This window comes from Balaenoptera ricei, chromosome 21 (genome assembly GCF_028023285.1).
Source record: "Balaenoptera ricei isolate mBalRic1 chromosome 21, mBalRic1.hap2, whole genome shotgun sequence".
In the NCBI taxonomy this organism is placed as follows: Eukaryota; Metazoa; Chordata; class Mammalia; order Artiodactyla; family Balaenopteridae; genus Balaenoptera; species Balaenoptera ricei.
The window spans coordinates 13329095-13342072 of record NC_082659.1 but is presented as its reverse complement, the minus strand read 5'-3'; the positions used below and the strand labels follow the sequence as shown (position 1 = coordinate 13342072).

The window sequence follows — 12978 nt, the reverse complement described above, 5'->3', positions numbered from 1 at the left end:
GCTGTGGGGCTTCTGGTAGAAATTCTCTACGTTTTCCTCTGAGTGAAGATGCCTTTATTTCCTCTTTGTTCCCGAAGGAAATTTTCACTGTATATAACATTTTAAAATAGCAGTTATTTTTCTTTGGGTGCTTTAAAGGCATCTTTCCATTGTCTTCTGTTTTCCATTGTTTCTGTTGAGTAGTCACTGTAAGCCTTCTGGGTTTTGTGGTTTTTGGTTTTTGAAGGTCATGAGCCTGTTTTTCCTCTGGCTTTTTTAAAGATTTTTCTCTATATTTTTGGTTTTCATCAAGTGTACTACAGTATGCCTAGGTGTGGTTTTATTTATAGTTGTCAGTTTGGGGTCTGTAGTGAGTATTAAACCTGTGGTTAGATGGTCATTGATCACTGTCTCTTCAAATTTTGCTCCTGCCTCATTCTTTCTCTTGTCTTTGTGGAACTTCCAACTACCCATGTTTAGACCTTTTTAGGTCTAAAATCCAGTCTATGGATTTTATGGATTTTAGGTCTGTTTTTACATGTTCCACTTTTTTGCCTCAGTGCTTCATTCTGTCTGTTTCGTTCTGACCTGTCTTCTGGTTCACTATTTTTTCCCCTAGTGATATCTAATCTATTGGTAAACCCATCCATCGAGTTCTTAATTTTAATTATTTATACTTTAGTTGTAGAATTTATAGTTTATAAATTCTGTAGTTTCCAGTTCTCTGAAAAAATTTTCCATCTTGTCTTTTATTTCCTTGAATGTATTAGGTATAGCTGTTTTAAAGATTATGTCTGGAAACATTTGGTATGTGTATATTTGTTATATCTGTTTAAAATCTGTGTATGTATCCCTGTTGGTCCATTTCTATTGTTCATTACTTCCCTTGGTTTTCTATTTTGTTGTCTTTTAGCCTCGTATTCTTAGCTGTATTGATTGAATGCTGGCCATTGTATCTGAAAAACAGCAGAGAGAATATGAATCTTAGGATAATGTTATCTTTCCTCAAGATATGATTTAAATTAACTTCTGGTAGTTCCAGATCATTTTAATTTGGTCAAGGATTGAGATTAATCAAAGCTGGGCTTTAGTCTTTGAGGTTAGTCTATTTCCATTTAGTTTTATCCATTACAAAGCTTGCGTGTTTGGAAAGGGGGAGGTTTCCAGGACTCCCTTTTCCTAGCTGGGTCTTTATCTTAAATTCTTATCCCTCTAGTCACTGAGTGTGTCAACAGCTCTGCTCAGCTTTGATGCCCTAAAGCCTCCTCTTCTGGATTCAGCAGATTCCCCTAGGCTAGGAGAAGAGCTGCCCCAAACATCAGGCTTACCATCCTGGGTTTCTTTCTTCTCCCAGATCTTGCCCTCCTAATTCTTTACTACCATCTTAGTTCTCTGATGTTTCTAAACATATTTTTAAAAACACACTTTGTGGGACTTCCCTGGTGGCGCAGTGGTTAAGAATCCGCCTGCCAATGCAGGGGACACGGGTTCGATCCCTGGTCCAGGAAGATCCCACATGCCGCGGAGCAGCTAAGCCCATGTGCCACAACTACTGAGCCTGCGCTCTGGAGCCCACGAGCCGCAACTAATGAGCCCATGTGCCACAACTACTGAAGCCCACACACCTAGAGCCCGTGCTCTGCAACGAGAGAAGCCACCGCGAGGAGAAGCCCGCACACCACAGTGAAGAGTAGCCCCCGCTCGCCTCAACTAGACAAAGCCCACGCACAGCAACAAAGACCCAATGCAGCTAAAAAAAACAAAACAAAAAACACACACTTTGTTTAGGTTTCTTAGTTATTCACCAGGAGAGTTAGGTCTGAATTACCTACCATGCCATTACCAGAAGCAGCGCCCTGTCAGCCAAGGATTTTATTATCTAAAATCTAGCAGAGATGTTTAGAAGTCTGTAAGACAGAACACTAACATGATTTAAGTGGTATTTTAGGATGATTGATATGTCAGTGGTATGCAAAACAGAGAGGAGTTGGGAATATCTCCATAAGTAGAACAGTTAAAAGACCATCATAACTGAATACTTTCTGAAGTGAGAGGAAGGCAGGCATTATGGTTTCTGAGCCTGGGGATTGCAGACAGACCTGAACGAGAGTCTGGGCTCCCCTACTGACCAGCAGGTTGCCTTTGGGCAGTTCCCCAACCTATCCCCTCATTTGAAATGTGGGGTAATAAAGTCCCTACCTCCTAGGGTTAAAAGGGAAGTGAGAAACTCACAGAAAACCCTGGTTTTCATGCCTGGCATATAGGAAGTGCTCAGTAAGTAGTAGCCATTGCTGTTACTATTCCAAGACACAAACCTCAATTATCTAAGTTAGAATTCAAGATCACTGTTAATAACACTAATCAGGACCATAGTTAGCATTGTCAGCTTCATGGGGGATGCGATTTATGTCCTCTGTGTCACAGTGAACAGCTCGTGCCTTTATGCAGCAGCCCTGGTGCCAGTAATACTCTAAATACTTGCCATGTACTGAATTGATTTGTAGCCAATGCCATGGTTTTGAAGATGATCCCAACCCGAAATCTCAAAGATGTAAGGATAGCTGATTTTCCAAAGTCAGGCTTGAGGGTAGAAGCTTCATATTTTAGGTTTATAGAACCATAAATTTAAGCATTTCACTTTTAAAAACAGCACAGTGTACAAGAAATGACGCTTACAAAAAAGATAAATCAGATTATGAGCCTTCATATTACAAACGGATTCCTAGAATCACAGATAACCTCAGAAATTATCTTTGTGAAACCTCTCCTTTTTCTAGATGATCAAAGTATCCACCAGAGAGATTGAGTGACTGGCCCAAGGACACACAGTGGTAATGACAAAGCCAGGACTGGAACACGAGCGTCCCAATTTCTGGTGTATTTTGGTCCTCTTGGCAAAAATAGCACCTCTTTGTCTTCTCTACCGAGTTCCATGCCTTCTTCAGGTCTGTTCAGGCAACACTGGCCTGGGTGTTGCTGCCCATGGGAAACTTGCCTTAAAGAAGGAAGACCAGTCTATCATCTTGAATTTCACTGATAGAAGCTAGAAAACACATGCCACATAGGCATGAGTTTCTGGTGCTAGCTGCATGTAGAATTCTACCTTTCCTTTCTTTCACCAGAGGATGCATACTCGACCTCTGATAGTCATGAGAAATCTATGTCAAATGGCAACCTTTTTATTCTGGGTTGTGTGGCAAGACCACTGGTAATTCATTACCTGTTCAGTGTGTTTGTGGCAGGGGGTGGGGGAGCAGGCTATAAAATCAAGTAAGACAGAGGAAGTGCCTCCAGGTAAAAGGGTTACCTTTCATTGTGTGTCATCGGGGATGTCCTAGCTGTTAAAAACAGCAACACCATAGAACCTGAAATAAGTGAAGCCCTTGATAAAAGAATTTTCCCTACTTGGATCAGATATTTGCTATATTTGCTATATTTGCTTTTCCTAAAAATCTGCTTGTAATTAATGACAGCCCTGATGACTGACTTAGAACAGTTTTTACACGTGTGATTTCCATAGTGTTTTGGCTAGGTGAGCGATAAATGTTGAGGTTTGGCTGAGCTGCATCCTTGTTAGAAACACACAGGATGTAAATAGGGGCTGGGCCAACGGGTAGATGATGCAGCAGAACCTGCCACACTGAGACCAGTAGAGGAGGCCTGTCTGCCAGGATGACCAGACTTTGTAGCGAGTCGCGGAAGAGCCAGGTGAGTCTGGAGCCTTGCTCCGCAGTGTGGTCCAAGGACCTAGGAGCTTGTTAGAAATAGAGAATCCCAGGGCTCACCAAACCCTGCTGAACTGAGATTTGTATGTGCGTTAACGTTGGTGAAGCACTGGTCTAGGTTTTGTAATCAGCTCTTATCTTTGCTATTAACAACACTGATCATACAACACTGATCATTGGTATAAATCTCCAGTTTTCTCTTTAGTCTTGGGTTGATGACCAAAATCCTAGACATGGTTTCCCAGGCCTGCAGGGTCAGCCTGTCTCTGGCATCATCCCTATTGCTGGTTGCCTTCTGCAGCTGGTCCTCCTGCCCCAGGACCTTTGCACTGCCTACCCTCCTCACCTTCCTTTACCTGTAGATGGGGTAGGAGCCCTATTTTCTGACTCAGAGTATCTTACCTTCTATAGTGGTTTCCTAGGGCGGTCATAGCAAAGTACCGAAAACTGTGTGGCTTCAAACAACAGAAATGTATTTTCTAACAGTTCTGGAAGCTGGAAGCACCAAATTGAAGTATAGGGCTGTTCTCCCTCTCAGATCTCTAGGGGAGGATCGTTCCTTGCCTCTTCCAGCTTCTGGTGGTTTCAGGCAGTCCTTGGCTTGTGGCTGCATCACTCTGGTCTCTGCCTCTGTCTTCACATGGCCATCTGCCCTGTGTCTTTTGTCTGCATATGATGTTCTCTCTGTGTGTGTCTGTGTCCAAATTTCCCTCTTCTTCTAAAGACATTAGGCTCCTGTGAGCCTTTGGTCACAACATTTTCATCAACCCATTGCTACATAATCTTGTTTTATGTGTGTCTCTGTTTAAAGGCTCCATATTTAATACGTATTGTAGATTCAGTAACGTTGCACTCAAAGCCAACAAACCGGAACTCATGGCTGAAGGAAGTTTATCTCACAGACATATTTTCTCCATAAGGCACATCACAGCTTGGAATGCTAGATCGCGTTTCAGACGGACCACTCTCTGGGCCATTTTAAATGGCAAAATCACCAACAAACAGCAGGAAAATGTGAAAAATGTTGCACTAGATAGACTGTGAAAAGGATGCATATTTATAGTGTGAGAGCTGAAATAAGAAGGCAGAATGTCACCTGTTTGACCTTAATTGGGAGCGTGTGCATTGAATGACTCAAGTTTTTCACCTCTCTGTGCATGTCTGTGAAGGGCCAGGAAAACACCCTGAGGATTGATTTGGGTGTTATAAATATATTTAGTGAGTAGGTACATTTGCAAAGATGGAGTCCTCGAATAATGAAAATTGAGTGTATCTCCCCACATAGGCTTTAGTTTTAAAGACAGAAGGCTTTTTGAACTATTTCAGGCGACCGTTTTTTCCAAATGGGTTGTCTGTGGAAAACATAGGGGAGGGATATGTTATTATGATGACGGATCGGAAGCAGGCGTGTTTCCGTGTTGCTGAGCTTAGGCGGGGCCGCAGGGTCCTGAGCCACTGCGGTTCTGCTTGTCACCTTGTCCCCTCAGAGGCACGTGTCACTACGTACCTACTGTAACTTCTGCTCCTCCTTTACCCTCCTTACTGCCCTGACTTAGCTGCGCCCTTTCTGTGTCTTAAGATCTTCTCAAGAAGGAGGATCTGACCGGTTGACTGGGCAGGGCCCTTGCAGGGCTCACTCACCCAGTGGATCTAATGTGGACGGCCTTTCCTGATGTTCCCAGAACTCTCCATAACTCCTTATCATCCTGGGCACAGGATGCTCCGTGGGCTGTGGGAATTATCTGCTCCCCTGTCTCCCGCTAGACTGGGAGTCCCTAGACGGCAGGGACTGTCTTCTTTCTTCCTATTCCTGGAACATCGCTCTTGACATATGATCTTTGGGTGGATGAAAGAGTGAGTGAGTGGAACCACTTGAGACCCACTCAGAGCAGCTGTGTCGGGGGCTCCCTGTGGCCGTTCCATGTCCTTTTGGACTGTCCCTGCAGTTCCTGTCACTCCTGAAGCCACCAGATGAGTGCACGGGGCCAGCCTGCAGTGGTGACCGCACCTTGGCTGATCTTCAGAACTGGCCTGGTCCTTGTATTGCACGTCTCGCGGTGGGGGGACGGGACGGCCGCATTTAGGCTTTGTAGGATTATCCAGAGACCTAGAAGAGGTAGAGTTCCTACTCCCAGCGAATTTACACTTTGGTTAGGAAGAGAGGCTGAGCACAGCTGAAAAGTTTACATTTAAGATAAGAGCTGGATAAGAATAAAGACAACATTGGAATAGCTGCCCTGAAGCAATGTTTGACTTTCAAATGAGCAGTACAGGATCCGTGGGTATTGTGGGGCATGGAGGAGGGATTCCTTCAGCTGGAGCGTCTGGGGAGGCCTTGTGGTGGAGGAGGGCGGAGGCTGCGTCTTGGAGGACGGCTGGGGATTGGCAAGGCCCGGAAAGAGGAGGAGAGAGGCAGGAGCAGGCCGTGTCTGAGACGGCGAGTCGGTCAGAAGTGGGGGAGAGGTCCAAGGGAAAGGCAGGGGCTAGAATTTAGTTCTAGAATTGAATTAGGCTCTACAGGCAGAGGGCGGGGCCCCAGGTGACTCGCTAGTGGCACTTGCCCTCTGGTGCGAGCTGCAGGCAGCACGTAGAGGAGACGGGAAGGCCTCTGTGAGCTGGAGGAGAAGGTTACTGAGACTTTGACCATCTCAGCCTGAAGTCATCTGAGTAGAATATTCAGAGCTCGTTTTTGGAGGAGAAAATGGATAAAGGAAAGATGAGGCAGCCAGGGGTTGAAAAGAGGATCATGTCCCACTGTGCACGAAGTCCTGTGGAATGGATGCTTGGTCGCCATTGTCTCTGCTTTTGAGTCCTGCACCGAATTTAAACTTCCGTGTAAACAGGCTGAAGACGAGTGGTAGACAGCACTGTGTTAGTGATCCCGCTCTGGGTATATTTAGGTGGACAAGGGAAGGACTGTCTAGAAATGCAGCTGGAAGGAGGGGAGAGAGGTGTTATGTGGGCTGGTGGAGGAAAGGTGACCCCAGGTCGGAGGAGGCGGATGGCAGTGAGGCAAGACCCTTGAGGGAACCCTCCAAATAAGAGATGCTTTCACGTCAAAGCGATGCTGAAGCCAGAGCTAGAGGCTGGTGCACTCTGCAGGGAGACAGACCACATCAGGAGGGGTGGCCAGTGGGTGAAAGCCTTGGAACCGCGTGAATTGATTCCGTAAGCGCTTGGAAGTGCCCATGCCGGGGCTTCAACGCATGTCTGTAACCCAGATACCCTCAAGGAATGACTTGGTTACTCTGTCCACCCTTGGCTCTTGGAAGGATAATACCCAAAGGTATCTGTCAGACCCTGGTCCTCTGAAGGTACCTGCCGTAAACACAGCCTAGCGTTAGGTGTCCGGGCCCTGTGACTGGCTGAGTTTCTGCGTCATGGGACCCTCTCAGCTGAGAGCAGGGGTGACCTGCACCACCGCCCCACCGAGACGGCCCCTGGGGAATGAGCAGCGCACGCAAGCGGGGGCAGGGGGCTGTAGGGCAAAGCCCCTGATACGCTCTCAGAGCCCCCCAGCCCCCATGTACACATAAGCTGTGCGGTTTTGAGGAAGAGGAAAACAGAAGAGGGTCAGGCAGGGGTGTCAGACTTCACGGTGCAGACATGACAGTGAGTAGCAGAAATGCCTGATGTCGTGCTTCTCTTCTGCAGAAGGGCACCATGCCGGTGGAGAGGATGCGCATGCGCCCGTGGCTGGAAGAACAGATCAACTCAAACACGATACCAGGGCTAAAGTGGCTTAACAAGGTAAGTGCGTGTGTGCGCGTGTCTGCTTGTATGAGCATGCGTGTGTGTATCTGTGTGAGAGAGATCCTTACTAAGCCGGCGCCTGTGGATCACCGCAAGTGAAACTGTTCTTCGTGTTCAAAATATTATGCTTATTATTTACAAAAAACAACCAAGCAAAAAGGATCGTGAAAATATGAAATTACCATACAAAGAAGACTTATCATCCTCTCAGACTGTAGCCTCGACCCCGAGGTAAGGCTCTGGTCTCGTGGATGACTGTTGATGGGAAGCTTCTTGCTGTATTTCTGTTCAGTAATTCTCACCCTTTTCCTTCTCTAAATTTCTTTCTTGCTTCTGGTTTTCGAGGATTAGAGGACATGGAACCTATAGGGCTTTCTGTTGGGAATGGAGCATATTGATATTCTTTTCAGTATTCTTTATGTAAAGAAAAGTTTTGTTTTTGTCTTAAAAAATGGTTTTATTTTTATCATGAAATCCTGTTTGTGTGCCTACGTGTCCTAAAAAAGCAGTATTCCATCATTTACACCCCCTATCTATACATAAATACTTCCTTACTTTTATCAACCTGAAAACTCTCAGTTTAGTTGATCCTGCCTCTCATGGGGGGAATCAGGAAGACCTTGGATGTAAAATAAAGACCACCTGAAAACATTTAGTTATAATCTAGAAAAGCAACGAATACATCATGCTTTCTTTAAGATGGCCCAAGAGAGAGATTGCTCTCCCACTACCAGGAATATTGCAGTTCTTCTGAGCAAATGTCTTTTTCCTCTTCTACCTCCGCCCTGCCTTTTTAATCTTAAGGACACGATGAATAATTTAGCAGGTCAGCCTTTACCTTTGTATCACGTGCTCCAGAGCTTAGAGCCAGATTGTGGCCGTTCCTAACAAGTGTACAAAATATTGCAGCATAATTTTTTTTTACTAATATTACTCCTTGCTTCATTTTATTTTTTCAGATATCTCTCAAATCTTATTTCTTTTTGTTCTTTTCCCCTCATTTACCTATTTTTTCACTTATTTTAAGTGTAACAGTGTATTGTATTTGAACGTATCTGAGTCCCTTCTGAAACAAGATGGGGTAGAAGTAAACAGAAATACTTTTAAGTTAAGCATATGCTCACTTCACGTGACCTGTCATATATTTTAAGGTCTAATGGCAAACAATGTATTTTTCTAGGCTTGCAATGTCTATAGTGTTTTAGGTTTATATCCTGGAGGGGCTTTGTAATTAGCCTGTTCCAAAGAAACAAACAAGAAATCAGGTTGCCCCTTGTCCTGCTAGGTTAGCAGGGGTGCATGTAGAGGTGTCAGTAAAGGGGAGATGATAGTCAAAGGAGAGTTGAAGAGACATAGGGTCCTCAAGAACAAGAATAACGATAGTGATAATGATCATAATAAAACTAATTTATGAAGTGCAGGCACTCCTCTACACAAGGTCGTGCATTCACTCCCATAATCCCCACTATGGGGTAGATGCTGTTATTTTTTCCATTTTGCAGACAAGGAAACCAAGGCTTGTAGGTTTCGTAGGATTCTATTTTGAAGAACAAAGTAACTTTGCCTATTATTGATTTAGGGTGTGAAATTAAAGCAGATGTTGCTGATTTCTGAAGAGAAGTAGGTTTGGTTTTGCTTTTTCTTTTTTTAAAACTCACCCACCCGTTTTGGCTGGCTTGATGCAGTGGCGCACTTACAGTGTCACTGCATCTCCTGCACCAGGTGGGTGCTTGATGTGCTACAGTTTGTTGTTCTCTGTAGTAGGTTGAATGGTGGCCCCCTCAAAAGATAGGTCTACATCCCGACCCCCAGAACTTGTGGATGTGAACTTATTTGGAAAAAAGAGTCTTGGCAGGTGTAATTAATGTAAGGATTTGCAGATGAGATCATCCTGGATTATCCCGCTGGGCCAATCCAATGACAGGGGTCCTTACAAGACACAGAAGAGGAGACACACATCCACGGAAGAGGAGGCGGAGACTGGAGTGATGCAGCCACAAGCCAAGAACACCTGGAACCACCGGAAGCCGGAAGAGGCAAGGGAGGATTCTCCTCAGAGCCTCTGAAGGGACCGCAGCCCTGCTGACTTCTTGGTTTTGGATTGCTGGCCTCCAGAACTGTGATAGAATCCGTTTCCGTGGTGGTAAGCCACCCAGTGGGTGGCAGTTTGTTACGACGGCTGTAGGAAACTTACACATCCTCGCAGGGTAGCTTCCTCACGGGTACTCTCCACTGAGACACCTTTTCCTCCGGCCACTGTGCCCGTGTTTTTCGGATAGAGGACCAGAAAGTGAATGCATGCCTCTTGGTGCAAGTGAGCACTTGGCCCCTCTCCGGCGGCCCTTCCTGCTGAGCCTCACTCACCTGGCTCTTGGCTCGTGAGTTCCCTTCCCTGGTACAAAGGGACAGGAGAGCGTCCCCTTGTCCTCTGCTGGGCCGGTGTGGGCCAGGCTGAAGGAAGGAGGGTGCGCTGTGGCTACAGCACACGGCACCTCTCAGGACGGCGCTGTCCCAGGAGCTTGTGGGCTGCCTGAGCGCCCAATGCGGACAGAGCCGTCCCTGTCCCTGTAGACCTCAGCTGGCCTCAGGGCATTTCCTCTCCGTACCCACCCCTCCCCAGGGCATCTATTTATAGGTTTCTGCCAACTTAGGCTGGATGGCATTCGTCTGTCCACATAAATATTTCACTCAGACCCTACTGTTATTTCCTGCCCATTCATAAGCCTAAGAATCCCTGTTCGTATTTTGAGTGGTTTGAGGCCATTCCAAATTCTCTTCTCCCACTGAAGCCTATTATGACTCCTGGAACACCTGTGCTGTCTGCAGCGCTTTGTCATTCACTTGTGCCTTAGCTGTGTTCTGAGTGTCGGTCCTCACGGTGAGGCACTCCAGGCTGGCCATGCCAGAGGGCGGGCACCAGGGCTGTCTTGATTGTTGCCGCAAGCTCAGTGCCAGGCCTCGTGCCCGACACTCAGGAGGTAACGTCGTGCTGAGAGTGAATGGATGAATGATGGGCACTTGAAGGGGAGAAACATCAGTGACTCTGCTTTTGTTCTGTTAAGATAATTAGACTTAAGAACACTGGGTTGGCAGCTGTCACGTGTCTCTCAAATGGGGACACCGTCAAACCCAGTGCATTCTTAGTAAGAGACAAATAGGTGGTTAATTAATGCCTTAAATGTGTTTCCGCCTCCTCCTTTCAGTACATGAAGGGTGGAGGGTGATGGAACGGGTCCTCTGGGTTCCTCTGGAGGAGCGGTGAGGAAGTTTGGCAAAGCAATATTATAACTAGTTCTTGAAAGGGGTTGTGGCTTGGGCCAGTTACATTTTATTATGAATATTTGCAAATAGACATAGTGTGCTTGAACGATCTAATGACTAGGAAGAATAGCGCAGTAAATTCCCATCTAGATTTAAAACTCACATCTAGATTGAACAATCATTAACATTTAAAAAGGATCTGTGCGGTGTGTGGTAAAGCAGCTCCCTGACACTGTACATCTATAAGATCCAAGAACGTTTCTTATAGAGCCACAATACCACTATCAATTAGGTAATCGTAAATTAATCGTAAGTAATCGTCATTTAAAATGTCATTACTGCCCTGTTCATATTCAGAATGCCTTGAGTATTCCCCAGATATCTTTTTACAATTGATTTGTTCAATCAGAATCCAAAGAATGCCCACAGGTTGTGTTTGGTTCCTGACCATGAGCAGTACACGCTCCCTTTTTTCCGTCTCTCCATTGGCTTGTTGAAGAGACCAGGTCAGTTCTGGATTTGTCCTCATGCTTGCTTGTGGTTTCCCTGGGCTGTTTCTTGAGGAAGGAAGGAGGCGGCAGTATTCAGGTTCACCATTTTTCTCGTCGCTCCGATTGATTCCCACCCTGGGTTTTTTTGTCTTGTTTTGTTTTGTTTAATTTATTTATTTTTGGCTGCGTTGGGTCTTTGTTGCTGCACACGGGCTTTCTCTAGTTGCGGCGAGCAGGGGCTACTCTTCGTTGAGGTGCACGGGCTTCTCATTACGGTGGCTTCTCTTGTTGTGGAGCACAGGCTCTAAGCGCACAGGCTTCAGTAGTTGTGGTGTGTGGGCTTCAGTAGTTGTGGCACACGGACTCAGTAGTTGCAGCTCACGGGCTTAGTTGCTCCACAGCATGTGGGATCTTCCCGGACCAGGGCTGCATGTCCCCTGCATTGGCAGGTGGATTCTTAACCACTGTGCCACCAGTGAAGTCCCCCAACCTTGGTTATTGACGTTCTTATTTCTCACTGGAGATCTGCCTGGACCGGGCACCAAGGCCCCTCCCCAAGCCTGGGAGATCATCAGGTAGCTCCCGACCTTTTCCTGCTCTGCACTTTGAGAGCAGGCTTGTGCTTGTGTAAATATCAGGCCATTTCGGAACAAAGTAAGAAGTCCAAACAAAAATAGCAAACGACATTGGAACATCGTCTAAATATTGGAGGAGTGAAGAGGCACAGGGAGATAAGAGGACTAGTTTCCCTTTGGGGCCAAGGTATGTTTGCTCTGCTTTGCTCAAGATTATCTCGTCTTCTCAACTCGAGCTGGCCTTCTCTCTCCTGCCTGCAGGTGGGCAGAGGTCTCTATGTATCTAAACGTGAGTAGCTCCGCTACTGCATTTAGTCCTTCCGTACACGCTGTGTGTAGACACCACGGGTGGGGACCTGGCGCTTGGGATTCTGATGGCACATCCTGATGTCACAGAGTCTACACAGAGCAATGCCCTCCCTGTCCCATAGAACCAGAATGTTTACTGGTCAGAATCTCTTTCAGGTTTAAAATGAGTTTTGCCATCTTTATCTTTCAACATAGTTTTGCAACTTGAAAAACTAGTTAAAAGTTACATGTAGTTTTTTTTTTTAATTTACCATTTTAAAATGTGCAATTCAGTGGCATTCAGTACATTCACAATATTATGCAGCCATCACCACCAGAACTTTTTCATCACCTCAGAAGGAAGCGCTGTACCATGAAGTAGTCACGCCCCACTCTCCTTTCCCTGGTTCGTGGCCACCACCGGTCTGCCGTCTGTCTCTTTGGATTTGCCTTTTCTGGATATTTCATATAAATGGACTCATTCAACATGTGGCCTTTGGTGGAAGGCGTCTTTCCCTTAGCACAGTGCTTTAAAGGTTCATCCCTGTTGTAGCACGTATCAGACTGCGTTCCTTTTTGTGGCTGAATAATATTCCATTTTATGCATGTATAACACGTTCTTTATCTATTCTATCAGTGGGTGGACATTTGGGTTGTTTCAGTCTTTTGACTACTGTGAGTAGTGCTGCTATGAACATTCATGTATAAATGTTTGCATGGACAGCTGTTTGTAATTCTTTGAGTGAAATTACTGGATCATGTGGTAATTTGTGTTTAATTTTTTGAGGAACAGCCAAGCTGACTTCCAGAATGGCTGCGCCATTTTACATCCCCACCAGCAATGTGTGAGGGTTCCAGTTTCTCCACATCCTCACCAGCACTTACTATTTTCTGTTTATTTTTTTA

At 45.7% G+C, this 12978-nt stretch overlaps 1 protein-coding gene across 4 annotated transcripts in view; it reads left to right on the top strand.

The window, feature by feature from the left end:
• The window catches only part of IRF2 (interferon regulatory factor 2), an 85564-nt gene that overhangs the window by 38651 nt on the left and 33935 nt on the right, over positions 1-12978 (top strand). For all 4 annotated transcript variants that reach the window (XM_059909743.1, XM_059909744.1, XM_059909745.1 and 1 more), the window contains exon 2: positions 7359-7454. In XM_059909743.1, coding sequence (XP_059765726.1) covers positions 7368-7454 — 87 coding nt within the window. In that variant the 5' untranslated portion in view covers positions 7359-7367. The remainder of the gene's footprint in view (positions 1-7358; positions 7455-12978) is intronic.